Source organism: Nelumbo lutea, chromosome 7 (assembly GCF_056320005.1).
Source record: "Nelumbo lutea isolate HS-2025 chromosome 7, American lotus-T2T, whole genome shotgun sequence".
Classification (NCBI taxonomy): Eukaryota; Viridiplantae; Streptophyta; class Magnoliopsida; order Proteales; family Nelumbonaceae; genus Nelumbo; species Nelumbo lutea.
Genome location: NC_142690.1, coordinates 25,468,023 through 25,490,096, shown reverse-complemented (window position 1 = coordinate 25,490,096; position 22,074 = coordinate 25,468,023). Strand labels below are relative to the sequence as shown.

The 22,074-nt window shown below is 37.6% G+C and overlaps 2 protein-coding genes across 5 annotated transcripts; one reads left to right on the top strand and one right to left on the bottom strand.

The window, feature by feature from the left end:
- The first annotated feature begins 2,268 nt into the window (after positions 1-2,268).
- Positions 2,269-14,482, top strand: LOC148845764 (uncharacterized). 4 transcript variants are annotated; one of them, XM_088953595.1, is made up of 18 exons: positions 2,269-2,541; positions 3,127-3,460; positions 4,800-4,878; positions 4,979-5,100; positions 5,216-5,304; positions 5,484-5,519; positions 5,777-5,870; positions 8,561-8,603; positions 8,727-8,827; positions 9,946-10,010; positions 10,185-10,681; positions 10,761-10,848; positions 10,940-11,083; positions 11,431-11,999; positions 12,452-12,590; positions 12,673-12,741; positions 13,349-13,477; positions 13,816-14,482. In XM_088953595.1, exons 3-18 carry the CDS (start codon positions 4,820-4,822, stop codon positions 13,927-13,929), a joined length of 2,358 nt encoding a protein of 785 aa, XP_088809721.1. In that variant the 5' UTR covers positions 2,269-2,541; positions 3,127-3,460; positions 4,800-4,819; the 3' UTR covers positions 13,930-14,482. The 4 variants fall into 4 exon arrangements, with proteins under 4 accessions (XP_088809721.1, XP_088809719.1, XP_088809720.1 ...); XM_088953596.1 differs by having other exon boundaries at positions 2,523-2,622; XM_088953593.1 differs by lacking the exon at positions 4,800-4,878 and having other exon boundaries at positions 2,270-2,541.
- Positions 14,483-16,726: 2,244 nt separating this feature from the next.
- LOC148845763 (reticulon-like protein B2) lies at positions 16,727-18,904 on the bottom strand. Its single transcript, XM_088953592.1, has 5 exons — positions 18,581-18,904; positions 17,788-17,968; positions 17,560-17,701; positions 17,291-17,360; positions 16,727-17,199 (listed from the first exon to the last, which is right to left on the bottom strand). Exons 1-5 carry the CDS (start codon positions 18,780-18,782, stop codon positions 17,030-17,032), a joined length of 765 nt encoding a protein of 254 aa, XP_088809718.1. The 5' UTR covers positions 18,783-18,904; the 3' UTR covers positions 16,727-17,029.
- Between the last annotated feature and the right edge of the window lie 3,170 nt (positions 18,905-22,074).

The following is a 22,074-nucleotide window of genomic DNA, read 5'->3' as shown; positions in this document are numbered from 1 at the left end:
GGATTTTAGGTGTAGGATTTAACAGGTTGAATGGGAGCATTCCCATGAAAATTGGAGAACTGAAGAGGCTTTCTGTCCTCAGGTTGGGTAGTAATATTGATGAGGATCAAAATTGACCACAAGGGTAAGGGTGGAAAATTGTTGGAGTAGGGTGTCACCTCGTCTTGAAGTGTCACATTGGCTCAACACCTTGTCTCGGCACCTCGACTGCTAAGAGAGACCTAGAACCATAAGAAATGTTAGAGGCCCTGGGCAATTCTAGGAGCATAGATTAAGATGGTTAAGTCAGTAACAACAAGAGAAAATAAGGTGAGCTGGAAAACTTAGTGAGATGAGGTGAGAACTCGTGTAGAGAGCTAGTGATCTCGTAAAGAAAGATGGAGAGCTCATATGGATAAGTTGGAGAGCTCATATGGGTGAGTTGGAAAGCTTGAAAGGGGAGTTAGTAAGCTCCATACGATGAGCTGGGGAGCTTGTAGGGAGAGTTGGTGAGCTCCAGGTGCTGAGGTGTTTGGCGTGCCTTGTTCATAGTAGCATACTACCATGTTTAGTTGTGTCCAAATGAATGGTGGACTCACATATTTATAGGAGAGGGGCTTCATTGTCTCTCACACATGGTTGGAGCTCAGCCCACTAGCCGCACCCTCAATTGACACATTGTGTGCACGTGATAGGCAATGGACTTACATGGAATGTGCTGGTATTGATGTTCTAATCAACTTGGCCACGTGTTACTTGTGCATGCTATGAGTTGGTATTACATCAGCTCGTCAAGACAAGGTCAACTTGCAGCTCGTTAGGACTAGGTTAGTTGGTACCTCATCAGGACAGGGTCAAGACTAGGTCAGCTCATCAATTGACAACTTTGCCCCCAACATGCTGCCACTTGGTGGTTTCTAACTGGTGGTTGGTTTTGGCCATATCAAATACCATTGACGAAATGATTCCATTCGAGCTTAGAAGCATTGAGTTGCTTCAAGTGCTGGACTTAAAGAACCTTCACCTTGTTGGCTGTAAGTTTTCCCCTGGTATGATGGTCGAACATATATATAACACATGCTCTTACATTATTAAATTTAAATGGAATGAAAAAACATTATTAAAAGTAAAACTTAGTGATTTGGCCACATCCTATTTTTATTTATTTTTGAATAAAAACAACAATCAAACGAATGTTTTAAAAACTGACATGGAGGCCAAACCGTTTTTGCCTCCAGGTCGTGGGTCATCGGTTCGACAAGTAGGGTCGAATGGTTTAGACCATGCCACATCACCTATATATTAAGTATGTATATATATATATATGTGTGTGTGTGTATAAATATATATTTTAGCAATAAATAATATATAAATATGTTTCAGATATGTTATATGTATTATATATGTTTTTTAATTTAGTTTTAATTTTTTTTTATAAAAATATTAAAAAATGCAATTTAAGACTAAAAAGGTTTTTTTTGTAAAAATAACAGAATAAAAGATACATAGATCTCAAAAAATTACCCAAAATAAAAAACCACCCCAATCAAACATTAAAATACAAAGTTATGCCTTCCAAAATTTTATAATGTACAACTTACGACCCAGTGGTCACTGGATTAAACAGAACAACAGTTGAACCGGCCGAATCTAACGGTTCTTGACAAAGTTAATGGTTTTCATCATCTACGGATCTTTACTGAACCGAATCCTGGCCGGATGATAATTAAAACGGCCGGGTCAACGGCGGATTGAAAGCATTGGACTAAACGCTAAACCAAATCAATCCCATAAAAAATTTCGAATGAATCGTGCAAGTAAAGGCATAATTTTGAAATTTTTTGTCCATGTGAGTTGATGGGACTGATGGAGAGATATTCCTACTAGACGGTGGGATGGAGATATGTGGTTTTTGTGAGGTGGACTGTGTGAGGAGCAAATTTCGGTTCTATTATTGGCTCCACATTTCGGCGCGTCCTGCGACCGCTGTAACCTGTTATTCTGTGGACTCCAGTCTTAATTACTTGTAGTAGTTTAATTAAAAATGAAAAGAGAAATGATTGCGAGTATGGTACCGAAAAGGCATGGTACATAATAAATAACAGTCAGCCACCACCAACATCCAATTCACGTGGGTTTCTGAGGTACCGTATTCTTCGGTACCATTTAAATTGCCAACTGGAGTGTCAGTGATCGTCAAATTCCACCGCCAATAATGTGACACGTAGGATTCATGGCACTTTACATGCCAACCCATCTCCTATAAAGCTCAAAAACCGAGGGACAAGCCTGAAAAAGCGGGAATCGACTCCGACTCGAACTCCAACTCCAGTGTCACTCTCCGGCGATATAAGTAACGACTCTGCTTTTACCGGGAATTCACATTTCCGGAGGACGGAAAGTCAAAAAGCAAAAAGGCTCTGGCTACTGGCGACTAGCGACGACTCTCTTTCTGCCTTTCTTTTTAGGGTTCGACTCTCGAGATCCTCTGGTCTCGGTGGCTATATATAGGTTGGGGGAGCGATCTCTGAGGAAAACGAGGCAGGGAAGAGAGAGAGACAGGTAGAGAAACGATCGACGCACGTCACACCAATAGCATTTTTAGGTTCTCTTGTCGGAACTTCAAGGGAACTGATCTTTCTGGTTCGTTTTCCTCCGCGTTTGAAAATCGGTTTACCGCCCTACTCTTACTGGTCGTTTTCGACAGTTAGGAAGATATTAATCCTGTTTTCTTTCTTATGACGCTAGACTTTTCGTTCGGATTGTTTCATGAACGAAAAGTATCAGATATTCCGACGAATTTGAACCGCATTTGGTTTGTTCTTCAGTTCGTCGAGAGATAATCTTCTGAAGCCTCTGGGATTTTAGTTTATCGTTTCAATATTCATAGAGATATTTCTACCAAAAAAAAAAAATCATAGAGATGCCGGATTCTCTCCTTTATTGGCAAATATTGTCTATTTAGAACGTTTCTTTTAGTTTATTTATCGGGTATCTAGTTACGACTTCGGATATTTACTTGCACTTTGGACGGCTTTTGTCGTACATCTCTTTGTCTATCAGGATTTTGAGTGGATTTTCAGTCCAAGAAGGATTTTCCGTGCTTCGTTTAACTTCCAAAATCTCTGTTTCTTGATTTGAGTGCAGGACTCAAAGGAGAGATCGCTTTCAGTTTAGAGAACGGGCTGGCTCTTTGTATTAATAAACATAGGAATACGGGAGGTGAAGTTCGGACAAAGAGATAGGGTTTGGGGAGTTCGAAGGCAATGGAGCAGAAACACATTCTCATGTCGGCCTTGAGCGTCGGTGTTGGTGTCGGTGTCGGGCTTGGTTTAGCCTCTGGACAGACAATAAGTAAATGGACGAATCTCAGTTCTTCAAATGCTATTACTGGAGAGAAGATCGAGCAGGAGCTGATGAGACAGGTTGTCGATGGGAAAGAAAGCAACGTCACCTTCGATGAGTTCCCTTATTACCTCAGGTAAGAAAACATACAGGCTTATCCTGTGTTCCCCTGTTCTGTTATTTTCATCAACGACGGTAAACAATCTTGATCTGCATCATCACGTTGCCTCGGGGAAGGTAGTGTAGTTTTCCGTGGAGTTACAGTGCATATCCGTTTTTTTCATTATTTTCTACCATTACGAGAGTGATTCTGGCGTGGAGAGACTTCGTGATGGTGCTCTAGTAATGATGGGTTCTCTGTTCGGGGCCTTCGGGGTTTATATGTCTCATTTACACCCCCACCCAAAAGAAAAAAAAGCTTTCACGATCCCGATTTAGTATGTCTCATTTAATGTGATTAGAGAATTGGAAAAAAATATTATGTGGAATTCGGAATTTAACCAAGTTATGTTTATCAATTTATTAAAATCCTCTTAAAATTTGTAAAAGATTTGTCAATTCGTGATTTCCTATTAAATCTTATTGACTGTTGAGGCTGAGAGTCATAATGTTGGGGCCATGTGTTAGAATGAGTAAAGGCACTAGGCTCATTCTTATCTCATGTTTATGTAGGTAGTTGCTGGTGAATATGTTCACCCATCTCCAGTCGTAAACTGCTACGTAGTTTAGCAGAAATAGTTGGAATTGTTGGAGTTGGAGATCCTATATATTATGAAATAAATAGCACTTGTCTGAACTAATATTTACTTTTCTTCCTTATTTTCTTCAGGGATAGTTAGGATATCCAATCCTTTTTAAGAAACAAGAGAAACATTGAAAGTTCTCTTCACATTAGTTTAAACTTGTAAATACTAGTTGACCTTATTATATGCAGAATTCTTGGGGAAAATATACATTAGCCTATCAAGATAGTATTTTCCTCCATAACTATAAGTTGTAGTTTAAATCAGTATCATAAGGTTTTGCGAAAACAATCTTTTACAATCTAGAAAATTTGACATTGTCCTTGAAATTTTTTGTTCTGAAATAGTTTCGCTGTTACTGTTCTTAAATTTATCTCTAACGGATTTTGTGGACTTGAGAAAGTCATTTATACTTGATAAATTATTGGACATATGGATTGGAAAAATAGATTGGTCTGCCATGCAGTTTCATAGACTGGTCAACTCAGCTGATTGAACCTTAATGGTTATAATTTCATATCCCAGGTTAACAAGAACCATCAGTTTGCTGAGACCAAGTTTATATCCGGCTGGCAAACCATGTATAGATTATGAACTCAATGATTTCTATTTTACCAGTATGTGTTTAGATTAGAGTCATGTCTTGCTATTATGGTTTAGTTCAATGTCATCTTCTTCTAGGTTGAGTATGTTGATCTCTTAAGTTATTGGTTCTTCTTCTAATTTTTCCAGATACTTGGTAGAGTAGGGGAATGGGGGATCAGAGCCATAATTCTGCAGTAGCTCAGCAATACTGTCTATATCTTTCAAAGTTTGACTTAATGCATCCCAAATATGTCATTTTACTTTTTGTTTCCTTGTTATAGTATATCTATATTCTCATATACTTCGCTTGTTGATCTGAATGGCAGTGAGCAGACACGGGTGTTATTGACTAGTGCTGCCTATATGCATTTGAAAGAAGCTGACTTTTGTAAGTACACCCGGAACCTTTCTCCTGCGAGTCGGACTATTTTGCTATCTGGACCTGCTGGTAGGTTCTCTTGCTCTCTTGCAAATATCCATCTGTTTTTTTTTTTCTAGAAAATATTTAGGTTTATGCATAATCCGCCTCCATAACTGATTGCAAATTTCCATTTTTTTTGAAGAGATGTACCAACAAATGCTTGCAAAGGCGTTAGCACATTACTTTGAAGCAAAGTTGCTTTTGTTAGATGTTACTGACTTTTCATTGAAGGTGTGTAAGGGTGGTTGGCAATTTTGTCTGTTCTTATTGTTTTTCTTTTTTTCTCTTGTGAACTAGTAGGGTCGTCTGGTTGTTAGCTGTATTGGCTTTGAGTGTTAGTTTTCAATTTTGATGCTTATTCTTGTCCTACCAATAAGAAACCTAATATTTCTCACGTCACTCTGCTACAGATACAGAGCAAATACGGCACTGGAAATAAACAATCTGTAAGACTTCGTTCTCAGATTTAAACCTGCATTCTCATGCTTGTCAGATCAGGATTTTACCATTACACCAAACAATGACTCCTTAATTCTTTCATAACCAAATGAGAATTTACTAGATGTTTTAAATTACTTCCATTCATTTCCTGCCCCACAACTATAACTTGTCATGTGTGATGTTTCTTATTTGGTGAGATTAATTTACCACCCTATTCCAAATGAAACATTTCCTTATGTACTTGTAACACCTTTTTTTGTAGTCCCTTAAGAGGTCCATCTCTGAGACGGCACTAGAGCGAATGTCCAGTTTATTTGGTTCATTTTCAATCCTTCCACAGAGGGAGGATACAAAAGGTAAGAAAGGAAGAACTTTCGCTAATCATTTTTTCAGATCTAAAAATTTTAAATTCTTGATTGTGAAGTTGTGTAGCTCTCTTTAGCCATTTGATCACTTTCTGATTGTAATCATCTTATACATGAAAATCCATATGTTTTCAAGTTCGCATGTCATGATTTGTTCTATAAAATCAGTCCATTCAACAACAACAGCACTTGACTAGAAGCAAAGGGAAAAATTCAAGTTATGCCTTACACCAGTATTTGGAGGGCACATTTTTTAAGTAAACTTTTGCTAAATTAAGTTGTTTGGATAGTAAATGAGACTTGTGGTTAAGGCTTGTCTGTTGAGGCTAGTTTTGAGGCAAGGTTCAAGGGAAAATGCCTTGAAGTCTAGCTTTGAGAAAAGCTAAAAGATTATGTTCCTTATTCTTCATTTTTTAAGCTATCATTCCCTATGATATCCATATATAGATACTGATATAGACACAAATTGGGAAATGGGGGTACGACTTTCATTTCCTAAAATCATGGATATGGATATGGTGTACAGCTATCCCATATAATATTCATGTCATGTCTTTTTACCTGTTTTTTTGAAGCTAATTGTCATTTCTCAAGACTCAACTCTTGTCAAATTTAATTAAATTTCTAGCACAGATTTTTTTTTTCTTTTACAGTTTGGTTTATTAAAACATATCATTTTATTTAAATTAAGTGTGAATGCTGTTGAATATATCTACAAGTGTCCACTCAGTATTTGGTATTGTGTCAGGTATGTATCATGTCTAATACTGGTTCCATGGTTCAAAGTATTGATATGCCTCTGTGTATCGGCAGAGGCGTATCGGTACTTCGATACACGTGGAAACATGTTTTTTTTTTTTTAGTTTTTTTTCAAATTTTGATTTTTGGGGAGTTAAATACATGTATTTTTCATTAAAAAAGAGGGGGGGGGGGTCCCAAAACACCTGTAAACAGGCGTATTGGGACCCAAAAGATATGATACAATACACCCGATATGGGGCATATTGTATCGAAATTTTGAACCTTGACTGGTTCACTAGGTATATATGGTTATCCAAGTATTATTGATCACTTATTCTTTTACACATACATAATTTGGTTTTTTAAAATCATTTTGAGGTTTTAATTTCATATTGAAGAGTTTACCTAATGGGCAGTGAATTGTTCATAGTACTTCTCTTGTAATTTAGATTTTCCTCTAGATTCTGTAAGACAATTTGTTTAACCAGGGAAAAGCGGTTTCTGTTGCCTTCTCATATAAATTTTACTAAATATCGTTTCCACTTAGGAAATAAACTTAGCCGATATATTTTTTAATTTCTCTGCTAGATAGATCAATTAATAATTTTGGATGTTAAATTCTTGAATTTAATTTGAACTGCTAGCTAGAAGCCATCACTGATTTATTTACCCCTGACTAAGCCCCAAATGTTTTGGTAACCGTTTGAATCCAAACTACCATGACTTTGATACTCCTAGTAAAATCTCCATAACTAACATTTGGCTTCATTTGTATCTTGCAAAACCAAAACTAATTGAATCTTAAAATAGAAGTGTGAATATTTCATAAGATAATCTGGTGGTAAAAGTGTGTTTTAGTGGATCAGTTACTACATTTAACTGGAAAGATAAACAAATAACCATAAAGTTGGTAAGAAGACTTAAAAGGAAAAAATAAAAAAGAAAAAAAAATAATGGAATTAGTCTTAGGTATGAACATCAATGATGTATATGCAGTCTACAATAGGTATGCACTTTAGCAAAGTCTAGAACTCAATAACTCTTCTTTCATTCTGTCCCAATGATTCCTTATGTATAAACATGCCTACCTCTTCATGTGAGGATCCTGCTTGCCTCTTTAAATTGCTATCTATAAGTAAATATTATAAATATTCACACAGAAGGAAGCTCCAAACTGTGACTCTACACAAGGAGATAAAGCTCAGTTTTGTAATCGGAAATTGCATACTGAACTAGGCTGTTTTTAATTGCATTTATTAATGCCATTGACCCCTATTTCATCTAGGCTCTTTGGATTCATGAGTCCCCAGATTGCAAAGCAATGTGAAATTTATGATGGATTGATCAGATTGAGGACTTGGACTAAAATCAACGCTATTCATTTCCTAATCATTCTGAACCAAAACTCAATACATAATCAAAGATCTGATGTAGTGAAATGGTCTTGCATACATGTTTCTCCATATACCCCATAAAGTGGCAAAAAGCTTATTCTCTATAAAATGGAACCTTTTGATTCCAAAGGTATTGCTGACCAGGATTAAATTAAGGGAAAATCTATGCTGTCAGAAGGACTTTGACCAATCAATTCAAAACCCCCATGAATTTTGATGAATACCTCCTGATTGGTTACCCCTTTTATGATACTGGTTGATTGGGTGCTTAACTACGTAAATAAAATCTCTATATGTAGTGATAAAAGATTAATATCTCTATCTTTCTGCATGTATATATATATATATATATATATATATATATATATATATATGGGGAATTGTATCAAAAGAGGGAGAGTTCCCTTAAAATCAAAGGCTAATTAATTTTTTACATTTATAAATAGGTCTGCTTTTTTGATAGTCAAGTTTGGATTCAGTAGTTCTCTTCATTTTCTACTCATACTGGATTTTATTTTAGTATGGATCTAATGAGTGTTGCCACAGGTAAGTTATGGAGGCAAAGTAGCGCTTTGGATATCAGGTCAAGGTATGACAAACCATAGATTGTTGATTGATCACAAAAAAGACGTTTAAATTATATTTATATCACACACAGAGAGATTGACTGCATTTCTTATTCTTTTTTTTTTCACTTGTCTTATTCCTTTAGGGGAACAGAAGGTTCTAATAATACTTCAAAGCATCATGGAAATGCTTCTGTTGCAGCTGACATAAGTCGCCTTGCCTCACAATGCACTTCTGTAAATTCAGGTTTGTGTTCAAAACTTCAATTTGTTAGAAGACTGTTAAACAGTAAGCTCTATTTGTCATAAGAGTGATTGGAAACTTATGGGGCATTTAGGGCTTCTGCCTAATAGCATTAATTATGACATTTCTATGTGGTATCACTGGATTTTTCATCTTGATTATTTCTCTTTATGCAAGAATGGCCTTGGTAGGTTAGCAATGAGATCATGGATTTCTTTCTTTCTTTATATTTTTGAGATCATGGATTTATTTATTTATTTTTGAGATCATGGATTTATTGATCATGTTAAGATAAATATTCAAGTTAGTTCCACATCTCATGATTGCACAGGTTGGAAGAAACCATCTTACTTGGAGTATAGGATTTGATTTTTGGTGGCCTCTTTTTAGGAGGCTTTGCTTAAGCAATCAAATGAATAACCACCTACCTCTGGAGTTTCTGAATTGTATTCTTGAAGCACTTGGAAGAAACCATCTTACTTGGAGTGTAGGATTTGATTTTTGGTGGCCTCTTTTTAGGAGGCTTTGCTTAAGCAATCAAATGAATAACCACCTACCTCTGGAGTTTCTGAATTGTATTCTTGAAGCACTACTCATGTTGTGTATGGTTACAAAATGATTACTATGAACTGAACCATTAGACCATCCAATTTAGTTGATTTTCTTATAGGTTAATGATTTTTTAGCCTTTTGGTGGTTGTCCTAAATGTGCCCTATATGTGACATTTACATTGTGACATGAGTAACAATTCACCTTGGTCCACCTATACTGGTCAACTCTATCTATGTATCCTATTTTTCTCTGTGAGGAAGGTTAATCATTTGATATTAATGACTTTTGCAAGAGCAATCTATGATGAATGGACAAATAATCATTAACATCACTCTGCATTAATCAAAGAGTAATAAGCTGGCCATTTCTGCTCATCACCTCTCTCCTGGTTTGATTGGTGTAGGATCCTACACCCACAATTCCCCATCCCTGAACAATACCAGTTATAAACTTCAAGAGGGTAAATTATAGCTTTGAACAATGAATTGGAATATGAACTTTGTTAATTACTGAATGACATGTTTTCTCTTGCCACTTCTAAATTTCTAATGGTCCTTGTGTTCTTTAGCTTCTCTGAAGCGCACCAGCAGTTGGGCTTTTGATGATAAACTTCTTTTACGGTCACTTTACAAGGTAATGCTCTGTGATCTGGCTATAATTGCAGTGAATTTGAACTTCCTATGATATCTAGTGTGGTCTAGTTAGTGAAAATGCCTTAGCCATTTTGACATTATCTATTTATGTAGTTCAAGGATTTTTTTCCCAAAGATGTTGAGGGCATCGATCAAATTTTATTTCTCTTTACAGGTTCTGGTTTCTGTGTCAAAAACCAGTGCCACTGTCCTCTACCTGAGGGATGTTGAGAAACTTCTTTTCCGATCTCAAGGGATATACACTTTGTTCCAGAAAATGTTTAAGCAATTATCAGGACCAGTGCTGATCCTTGGTTCACGGATTTTGGATCCGGGTAATGACTATGGAGAAGTAGATGAGAGGCTCACTCTTCTGTTTCCTTACAACATTGTAATTAAGCCACCTGAAGATGAGAGCCACCTTGTTAGCTGGAAAACCCAACTGGAAGAGGACATGAAGATGATCCAATATCAGGATAACAGGAACCACATTACTGAGGTTCTTGCAGCAAATGATCTCGAATGTGATGATCTGGGTTCAATATGCCTTGCAGATACTATGGTTCTAAGTAATTACATAGAAGAGATTATTGTATCGGCAATTTCTTATCATTTGATGAACAACAAAGATCCTGAATACAGAAATGGAAAGCTTGTTATCTCATCCAAGAGGTCAGATGTCAAACTTAATGATGGTTTTCCAATTTGCCTTGTTCAAGCTTTATTTCTTACTTTTTTGACTCTGGAACAGTTTGTCCCATGGATTGAGTATATTCCAGGATGGCGAAAGCAATGGTAAAGATACTTTAAAGCTGGAAGCAAATGCTGAACCTGATAAGGTTGGTTTCAGTCATCTCCATTTACTTCAACACTCTGAGAGTACTGATCAATCAAATCAGATAATGGTTTCTTTTCTTTCATTGGTCTTAGGACCCTGAAGGGGATGAAATTAGTGGTCTGAAGCCTGAATCAAAAGCTGAGACTCTGGCAGCAGAAAACAAAAGTGAGGCTGATAAGTCTGCTCCTGTAGTGAAGAAGGATGGTGAGAATTCATCTGCTCCAGCAAAAGCATCTGTAAGTCCGATCTCCTCAACATTATACAGAAAAATGATAACAGTTTGTGCTCCTTCAACTTGCATGATTTTAGTTGATGTTTTATGGCACTTTGGTATTTTTTGCTGATGTGCATGTTCTTTGTATATGCTTTTACCTTTTTTATAGGCAAGTGAATGCTTTTAATTTTAAAACAAAAGAATCATGCAAAATGTTAGGTTTTCATTTTTTTTGTACCTGGTTAAAAGCTAGGAGACTTGCACAATATATAGAAAAAAGAGAAGGAAATCCCAAGTTTGGATGGTTCTTTAGCACATGCTTAGTATTAAGTTTAAATTCTGCTGTGTTAATAAGGGCTATCTGGACAGGAAGTTCCTCCAGACAATGAATTTGAGAAGCGTATAAGGCCAGAGGTAATCCCAGCAAGTGATATTGGGGTGACATTTTCTGATATTGGTGCACTAGATGAGGTTAAGGAATCTCTTCAGGAGCTGGTCATGCTTCCTCTTCGAAGACCGGACCTATTTAAAGGAGGTCTTTTGAAGCCTTGCAGAGGAATATTGCTCTTCGGACCTCCAGGTACTGGAAAGACAATGCTGGCAAAGGCAATAGCCAAAGAGGCTGATGCTAGCTTTATTAATGTCTCCATGTCAACAATCACATCAAAATGGTTTGGGGAAGATGAGAAGAATGTCAGGGCTCTTTTCACTCTCGCTGCGAAGGTTTCCCCAACAATTATTTTTGTGGACGAGGTTGATAGCATGCTTGGGCAGCGAACCAGGGTTGGGGAGCATGAAGCCATGCGTAAGATTAAGAATGAGTTTATGACGCATTGGGATGGACTTTTGACGAAACCTGGTGAACGTATCCTTGTTCTTGCTGCAACAAACAGGCCATTTGATCTCGATGAAGCAATTATTAGGCGGTTTGAACGCAGGTATACTGCTTACTTTGGGAATTAAAGTTTGACAGTTTATAACAATTTCCAATTAACTATTCATCCATCTTGATTTCTTAGACGACTGTGTTTTGGCTGGAAAGTTTTTCACTATTATCCTGCCATTTAACGAACTGAAAATCAATATGGTGGGACTGTGGGAGCAGTATCAGGGAAAATGTAAACTGAGCAAGCCAAGATATATCAAGAAATGGCTTTCAGATGTTATGTTATTTGCCAACTTATTGGTCTTAAGCCACCTCTTTCAGTAGTTTACATATAAGAACCTTAAATTGTGATCTGATAATTATGACAACTTGTTACTAAGATCAAGTTTTAAGTCATTTGAATGGGCAGTTTATTAAAGAAACAAAAACTTCGTAGATATGATGCCCAAATATTGTCATTGAGCTATAGTAGTGCTTCTTATAAATTCTCGCTATGATGGACAGAATTATGGTTGGTTTACCTTCTGCGGAGAACCGGGAAATGATCTTGAGGACACTTTTGGCCAAAGAAAAGGTTGAAGAAGGACTGGACTTTAAGGAGCTTGCAAACATGACAGAAGGATACAGTGGGAGTGACCTGAAGGTTTGTATCTCTATATTTATCATTTCACAACTTGATTTATTATCTGATTTGACTAACTGCAAGTTGTAACTGTTGAATACAGAACTTGTGTACAACAGCAGCTTATCGGCCAGTTAGAGAGTTAATCCAGCAGGAAAAACTCAAGGATTTGGTAAGTATACACTTTTGAAGATTTTCGTTCTGAAATTTCCTTTTCTTTAGGGGGTGTTCACGATTTGGTTTGGTGTGGTTTAGAGATCTGAGGCCAAACCAAATCATTTTATTATGGTTTGGGCCATTCTATTAGGCTTAAGCCAAGTAGAAAGCACAAACAACATATATGCCTGCATAAATAACGGTCTTTTAGTCACCATAAAATCATTAAATCATTGTAATTGGTATTTTATTTTATTATATATTATATATATTATATGTTATATATGTTAATATTATTTGGTTTATAGTTTGGTTTGGTTTCCTGAAATTCAGGAAACCAAACCAAACCATTCTAAGTCTAGACCAAACCAAACTGTGAATTACGGTTTGGTTTGGTTCAGTTTGATGGTTTGGACCGTCAGGAAACCAAACCAAACCATTCTAAGTCTAGACCAAACCAAACTGTGAATTGCGGTTTGGTTTGGTTCAGTTTGGTGGTCTGGACCGTATAATGAACATGCGCACCTTTCTTTACCTTTTTCTTCTCTTTTTGACCAACTCATTGCAAGATGAATGCATCAGAGTTACCTTTTGATAGTCGTCCTATACTTTGGTATGTGTAGGAGAGAAAGCACAAAGCTGAAGGACAGAACTCAGAAGAGGCCTCAGATACAAAAGAAGAGGGTAAAGAGGAGAGAGTTATTACCCTCAGGCCACTAAACATGGAAGACATGAGGCAGGCAAAGAATCAGGTAAGTCTATGTGACGTCATTGTTGTGAAGATTGGAATATCTGCAGATTTTATTTTTGGAAAGCTAAAGGACCAAGTAAAGGGTGGTTCTGTGGCATCATGTTGTATTTTGTGACTATCTTTCATGATGAATCTAGGTGTATCTTAATAATGATATCATCGTAGTATTTATTAATTGTCAAAAAGGTTTGGCTATGATGCCGAAAAAACTTATAACCAATCAAACGGTACCAAAAGTGGCAACAACCAATCAGGATCATTTAATAGGCGTCCATCTTAGTGAAATACCTAGGAAATTTCATTTCCGACTTCTGTATATAATTTAACTGTGAAATGCAGGTTGCGGCTAGTTTTGCGGCTGAGGGGTCTATTATGGGCGAACTGAAGCAGTGGAATGAATTGTATGGGGAAGGAGGTTCAAGGAAGAAGCAGCAGTTGTCATACTTCCTTTAGGGGGTGGTTGAAGGAGGCATCCCATCCTCTGAACTCACCGGCACCCTTCTCTTTGAAAAAGAATACAAGTTTAGAGAAGGTATACGAAGCTCAGTGATTTTGGATGATGCTGACATTGGTGAGTAATGATAAAAAGCTCTTCACAGTTTTTTACAGGAAGAAAGCTCACCAGAAAATGTAGCTATTGCCGTGCATGGTTAGCTGGAACCACCACCATGTGGTTTTTCCCAGAAAATATTAGGTATGTGTGCATCATGTACCAGTGAACTACTGCCTCCAATTGTGCTCTGGAAGATTTCATTATTCATCAAACACATGATATTGTGGAGTCTGAAGGCAAAGTATTAGGTCTAGAGCTTTCTTTGTTAGGGTAGTGTCTTGAATTTTTTATGGTGTTTGTATCATATGCCCCTTGTAATTTAAAAAGCCCTTGAAGCCCACCCAGTGTGGGATACAACCAATGTAGAATTGGCCTCTATTTATTACGTGAGAAAACTCAAAAAGTAGGTATTTCATATATGAAGGAAATTTGCCGAGTGGTTTATTTTGTGAATGCGTAATGTGTATTGTGTGATCTCTGTAACATTTGTTAGTCTGAGAAAAACAAGTTTGGCATTTATGTTCAAAAATGTTCGAAATTTGCAGTAGGCGGCATTTTCTTAAAAATTGGTAATTGGTAATGGCACCTGAAGAAATATCTGAGGTGGGTATGTTTGAAAAATGTCCTTTGCTTCAAGGTTTAAACTCCATTGGCATTGCAAACTTCCATTTTATCCTAATATTAAACGAAGGCACCTTCCTCGATTTGAGAGCTCGATATGCATTTGTAGAACATTTGCTCACACATTTTCCCATTAATTTTTTTATTTTTATTTTTGTAAACAACAGAAGCACCGTCTTAATCCATCTGGTTAGAATGGATGGCCTGTTCTGACAAAATAAAATAAAAAAATAATTAAAATTAAAAAATGACCAAAAACTGTTGAACAAATTGATGGTTCAACCACCCTGATCAATGGTCTTTGGAGGAATTGGATTTGGAGTAAAATAGAACCAATTGCCTGGATGATTCTTTGGCCGAATGGTCGAACCATCCAGATCAACAGTGGTTCAAAAACCATGGTCTTAATAACCAGCTAGAGAGATAATATGTGATAATGGAACCTTAGAAAACGAGTGCTCGTTTTGGTTAGTCTCTTTGATTACATGAAACAGATGATGCACCGTTTGGGACCTATGCCAGTTACTTGAAATTTTAATGTCAAATAAATTGTATAAATTAGGTAAATTACAGGTAAGTATATTATACTTCGGGGTACTATTTAGTAATAGAAGATAGGTACCTGAATTTTAAATGCAACACTTGAGTACCCTGGTCCAATGCCGTTAGCCCTTAAATAAAAGGATTTGTCTATCATACGGGAAAGACAACCCCACTCAACCGGTATCATAAAAAAGATGACCACTCAGGGTCAGGGTTATTCATGGGAGTGATTTTGATTGGTCAAAACTCTTCCAATACTTGGTATCATAGATTTTCCTCTAATAAAAAGATCAAAATGTCCATATATATCTTGAACCCCTGTACAACAAGAAGAGTTGTTTTGGGAATTTTAAAATGTTTCAAGTAACAGTAACTTCAAATGCTGCAGATGATTGGGAATATGGGATGTATATTTCTGAGTTTGGGGGTATTCCGGTATGAATAGCGATATTTTTTCGCATTGGTTGCAAAATTCGACATGGTGTGCAATGTATGTACGTTGAACGTTTGAACAGGAACAACTTTTCCAAAACTACTGGTTGGTCAGCCGTCAGAAGCAAGGGTGGGAAAATGAGAGCATACCATACATCTAGTACAGAGCCCGTTGGGATTTCAGTTTTGGTGTTAAACAACGCTGGCATGATGCAACCGATTCATGTCAAATTGTAAAGATTTAATACTTTCGCAGACATGGATGATTTTGATTGAACAAATGTAACCAAAGGCTACAACAACACTGCAAGAGTTAAAATTCGTTCTGAACACTACATCGACAAACATGTAATCCAGCTAACCATCAACAAAAAAAAAATGAAAAAAGAAACTCAAGCCTTGAAAGAGAAAACGAATCAATCAAAAGTTTCAGAAAACCTCATGTGAAACCAGGTCATAGCCAGCCTTGTCATAGTGTTTGGGTGAATAACAAAACACTAGGGACCAAGACAAATTACCGCAGTGTTCTGTTCTAGTGTATCCTACTAGTATCTTTGCCATATTAGTATGCCACGTCCGCTACGTTTACCACAACCCTTCACACCAACAGTTTACCAAGTCCCGAAAAATTGAAACTTGAGACCATTTTCATAGCAGGCTAAACGGTTTCTGAACAAATCCAGCCAGAAAAAATAGACACGGTGCTCATTTAGCTGCCAATAAGTACTTCTCGAGTGAAATATTGTGGGCAAAGAGATATTCTCGAAATGATTTATCCCTTTCAAAGAGACGATGCAATCCCCCTAATACCCAAGTATATTTACTTTTTTAGCAGCAGAAGCCAACACCATGCAGATATTGCATTATACATACTATATGAATTCTATATCCCTTCACAAACTCAAACCATAACAATGAAATATTCCATGACCTAAAGGCTAAAGCACAACTGGCCCACATAAGAAGCCTCCTTACAATTCACAACCACTACTGGCCGAAGCAAAATACACATATACCCTATGTCACAGAGTCAGGTAATAACCCTCTTGTTGCAAGTAATACAAATAGGAATTAATGTTTTAAACAGATAAAGAAACAAAGTAGGAAAACCATTTACAAGGCAATATATCAATATCATCACCAGATTGGCTCATGACAAGGACAACCATGCAAATGCTCCCATACATGTAGTTAATGCAAGCGGATCAAGATCTAAAGATTGAACCAATCCTTGAAACACCATTCTCATCCAACTTGGGAACCCAAAAAGCATTAGAAAACATAAACAAAAACATAGGGTTCAAACCAATAATGGATATAAGAGTCACATCATCACCATGAAAAAAAACCAAAGCTACCCAAATGTCTGAACCTACAAATGACTAGAACATCTCAGCTTCCTCCCTATGCATGCTTCTTGTCTTTCAATGGTCCCTTTGGGATTTTACTTAGAACCTTGGCATCAAATATTACATATTGCTTCTTGATCTCTGCCATTGCCTTCTCCGCGAAGGAATCAACCTGATCCTCGTATTTCTCATAGAGTACAGGTACAGTGTGGAGCAAAACAAAAGCTGTTTTTTTGTTTGACAAGTATATATTAGTCAATGTTAAGAAGAATGCAAACAAGCAAATATAGAGAAATAAAAAAGCTCATTGTAATACCTATGTAAAACAAAGTCAAGAAGTTGCACCAACTCCCCACAATTGATAGAACCCAAAGACCAGCGATGACCTGATTAATCACAACCAATGATCCCTAATGAGTTATCAGTCATATAAAAACAAGTTTGAATAAATCATGCCTGCAGATGCAATCTTGTAGTATATGAGGTTCCATATACGAAAGCATTCATCCATTAACAAGAGGTAGACTTCCAAACGATAAAAAATCAGCAGCTTTTATGGCAACCATTGGAAAGAGATGGGCATACCGCGAGAAACTTCTTCAGATCTCTTCCTGATGCAATATCTCGGAGGACTGCAAAAGCTCGGTTGATCTCGATTCTCAAAGCGGAAGCAAACTGCAGAACTGGATCCTCAGGAATATAAACTTCTGGAATGCGTGGTGGCGTCCTGCATGAAAAGCAGAGTTGAGATTCCAAATACAAATAACAACCGATTAGATCAAACGAACGGGAATCATGGGCGCAAAATCTCACTTGTGCATAAATGCGATGGCGTTGGAATAAAGGAACAGCACAGCCAAGGAGACTATCAGGCAATGGCATACTAAAGTCAGCAGATGGTACTCCAGCAACTCGAAGAGAACCCACGTCGCAGTTGCTCCACCAAGCACACCGGCAGAAATCTTCTTGTTCCTCCACAAGAAAACATCGGCAGCTGCATGAAAATTATTTGAGTGGTTTCATGCCCCCGTCCAACTTTTTATTGTAAAAAAAAAAAGTATAACAAATAGTAGTTCAAGTAGTCTAACAAAAATCCAGATTCTGTAGGGCGGAAATTATGGTGCACAACAGTTCCAAAGCTACCAAATTGAAGTGAAGGGGGAAAGAAAGAGTCGCAAAATTATCTTTTCTACTTTGAAAAGAACATGAAAATCCAAAAGAAGGCCAAAAATATGAACCTTTTTAAGCATCAATCGCATCGACGCAATTCGGTAAAATAGAAATGCTTTTTACAAGCTTCGAGATCTCCTAGCTTCTAAATCTAAGCAGCTCGATTGATCGAAATATAAGATCCATCTGAATAAGCAAGTATTAAAAGAAATATGACCCCAATAGAATAAAAATCGAGAAACATAAGCCGTGGATCATCAAACCCTAAAAATCTAGAACCATAAACTCTAATTCCGAAGCCAGAAAAACCAAAGCAGCAAAGAAATAAAAGAGATAGGGTTATCCCCATCGAGAAATCTTAACCAGCAATCACTATTCTACGCTCTAAAAGGAAGTAATCGAATAAGTGAACCAATTTCCACAAATGGTACCGTACGTTTTCCTCCACCAAAGACCTTGTGCACAGGCTTCTGCCTCCCAAAGAGCCGGTAAACCGCCGCCGTGACGGCCGACGGCGACGATTCCTCGTTGTCTGAATCAGACGACGACGACGAATCGTGGCCAAGATGAAGCTTCTCCGTTATCTTTTCCATCATGGACTCAGACGCAGGAGCCGAATCCTCGGCGTGATCTTCCATTGCTCTCAAAGGGTAGTTCGATCGGAAACCCTAACGTCCGGTGAAGTAAACAATCGGCGAAAAACAACGACGGCGCCAAAACCCCAAACAACGAACTGAGCTCCAGACTCCAGCACCAGCAGTAGTGTTGTATAAGCCTTATCTGGGTGGTTAGGCCTAAAATATCAAAACAAAATAAGAGACCCAATCTAGGCCGTCCGATCGCATGAATCCGAACCAATGACCGAGGCTCTTGGTTCGGGACAATCTCGAAAGATCCGCAGCTTGTCCGGACCGAAGGAGAGAAATTCTCAATTGGTCTCTCTCTTTCCGAGGCTAAGCGGACGTTAACTTTGACGGCGATCCGTTAATTTGTATACGCTATTATTCGATACGTGGCCATTGCAAGTCTGCGACCTGATGTGCGATGACGACGTCCGTAAACCACCGACCGCATGTATAGACGGAATTGTTAATACGTGGCACGTGGTACCAAACAAATGTGCGCGGCCACCGGAGCCTGGTTGTGTTGTTTTCATACCGAAGGTGGGGCCACCGATAACCTGCACAACTGAAACCATTTAGGCCAGCAGTTTTTTACTGTATTGAGATCAGCGGTTAGTCAATCCTCAGACGTAGTTCTTAAGGAAACGAAGGTCGGTTGACGGTGATTTACCGGTTACCGGTTAACCAAATAATGAGGGGGCCATTTGATAACGGGCCACTTCCACTCTTAATTAACAGAATTTTTTACCATAATGAATCTGGGCCGTTAAAATTTTTAAATGGGTAGAACAAATCCATCCCCCTCAAATTTGTTCTTTGCAGCCTTAACCCAACAAATTATCTAGTATCAACCGACCCACTTAACCTAAATACAACTGTTACATGATAATCTGGAGCGTGGTGGGCCAACGCCAAGGATTGAATGGTGGAGATCTCTTATAGTTATAGAGGTGGCCGTGGGAGGGACCAGGGAGAAGTAGTTGAATCACATGTTTCTTCGGTGTAGGACGGTAGGAATCAAATAGATAGGTGCACAACACAGTGAGAAGTAGGCAAGCACACGCGTTGAGTCCTTTTAAAGAGATCAGACCTCAGGCTCTGGTGATATGGAAATTGCAAATTGCCTTCTGAAATCTGAACGATACGACAGAAATTATAAATGTAATTTTTTTTTTTACTTTTCCAAGGAAGGAAAGTAATAATTTTGAATGGGAGGTCTCCAATTAGTATTGAATAATACATAAAGTGGTGGGACCAGGACCAAGACCAAGCCCAACCAATACAATATTCCAATCCAAAGGCTGAGAAATGAGGAATGCCTCGTGGGTCCAGTTTAATAATCAACACGTGGAGCATGATTTGCCCATTTGATAGTGTAATCCTACTTCTCTTAGGGTAAGCATTGGCTATGATTGGGTTGCATGAAGCATGACTACGTGTGTATTAGCTATTCAACTTTGTGGTTGTACAACTTGAAGCCTGAAGGGACCAGCACAAAAGTTCCTGGGCCTCAGGGAAAAAAAATAAAAAACTCTGGGCCAGGCCCACACTGAGGCGGGGTATGTTTGGGAAGTCTGTTTTAAAGCTTTATGTGAATGACACGATAGCGTGGGTGTGGGGTAAAGATGTAATTGTAATCAATATTTTTTGATCGAGAAGGACAAATGAAGAACTAAGTGAAATAACGTGTCATGAACAGAAAGCTTTGAAACAGCCCAGCTTTTCAGGGCCATGATGGAGACCACATAAAATGATGGTTCAAAGTATCAATACATGGTTTAAAGTATCAATACTTTTAACCAATACGCCTTTTATTTTTTTAGTTTTTTTTTTTCAAATTTCAATTTTAAATATAATTATATATTATTTAACAAAAAGCAGTTCATAAAAACAGCTGTAAACACGTATAACAGCGTCCAAAGATAAAATACGATACATCCTATATCAGGTGTAATCAATACTTTAAACCTAACATAAAATTAAGCAAGCAATAGCAATTATTTCTCATAAATTAATGAAATGGATTTGGGTCCCTCGGTAAACATTATAACATTAATTGGTAATTAGATAGATGGTGACATTTAACCACGCATATGGCAGAGAATAGAACAGAATGGCGAAATAGGATTCATGCAACGACCCCATTAACTGGTAATAATGTTGATGATGATGATGATAGATTTTGACATTGTAAGTCGATCTCATATACGGCAATGATGACGGTAGATATGACATTGGATAAGAGAAGAAAAATAACAACCATAGAAGAAGTGTTTGGGTTCATAGTCATGGTTTGTTTTAAAGCTTTTATTAAGCCAAAGAGTAAAGACTACACAACAAATAACAGCAGGATGAAACAAGCATTCTGTCATGTTAAGCCTGAAACTAAGATCCAAGCATAGAATGTGCTTCCCACTTTCCTTTTGGGGAATGTGGATTCCCTCATTGCCCCACTACAATTTGTCAAATGGGATCATGGGACCGCACAAAGAATCACATCCCATTCAAAGCCCAAGACAAATGCCTAGAACAACAAACACTTTTGCTTTCCATCAGGGAAAAAAATGGGACTATACAACCCCACCAGTTGTGGCAATAAAGATCAAAGAAGAAAGTGATCCAAAAATCAAAGAAGCAAAAGTCATGGGTTTGCATATAACCTTTGAAACTACCTTACACATTCTAACTATAGCCTAATAGCCCCACTGGAAGTGGCTCAACCAGGATGAAGATACTGGAAGTTTTGATCTAGGAAACATTTGTCAAAACCAAGGAAAAACGATACAACCACTAGGAGCAAGTACAGTGGTAGATAGATCTAAAGCAACTTGTTGGATTTAAATAAATTTTCAAAAATCAAGCAAAAATGTGCCATTGGTGACCCCATCCTAAGCAATTGTCAAACCTAGATGGAATGTGAAATTGGAAAGCTTACCGTTCGCCAGTTGACATGATTTTGCTTTTTCTTTTTCTTTTTTCCTCTTTTCAAAATAAGACAACTGCAGATTACAAGAAGAAAAATAAATAAATAGAAGGCAAAATTACGCAGTATAGGCGAATAAAACCCTCAATTTAAAAACCGGGATCAAAAAAGCTCACTACGTCACTACCCAAGGTTTTAAAAACCGACCCAGAACTGAAACCGTTCTGGCCACTGATTTCCGGGTCAACAGTTCAACCATCCGGGTTGAACAGATGGCCCATTCCAACTTAATAAAAAATAATTAAAATAAAAATAAAACACCCATAAACTGTTAAATGGGTTGACAATTCAATTGCCCGGGTCAGCGGGTTATTGGCCAAAAAA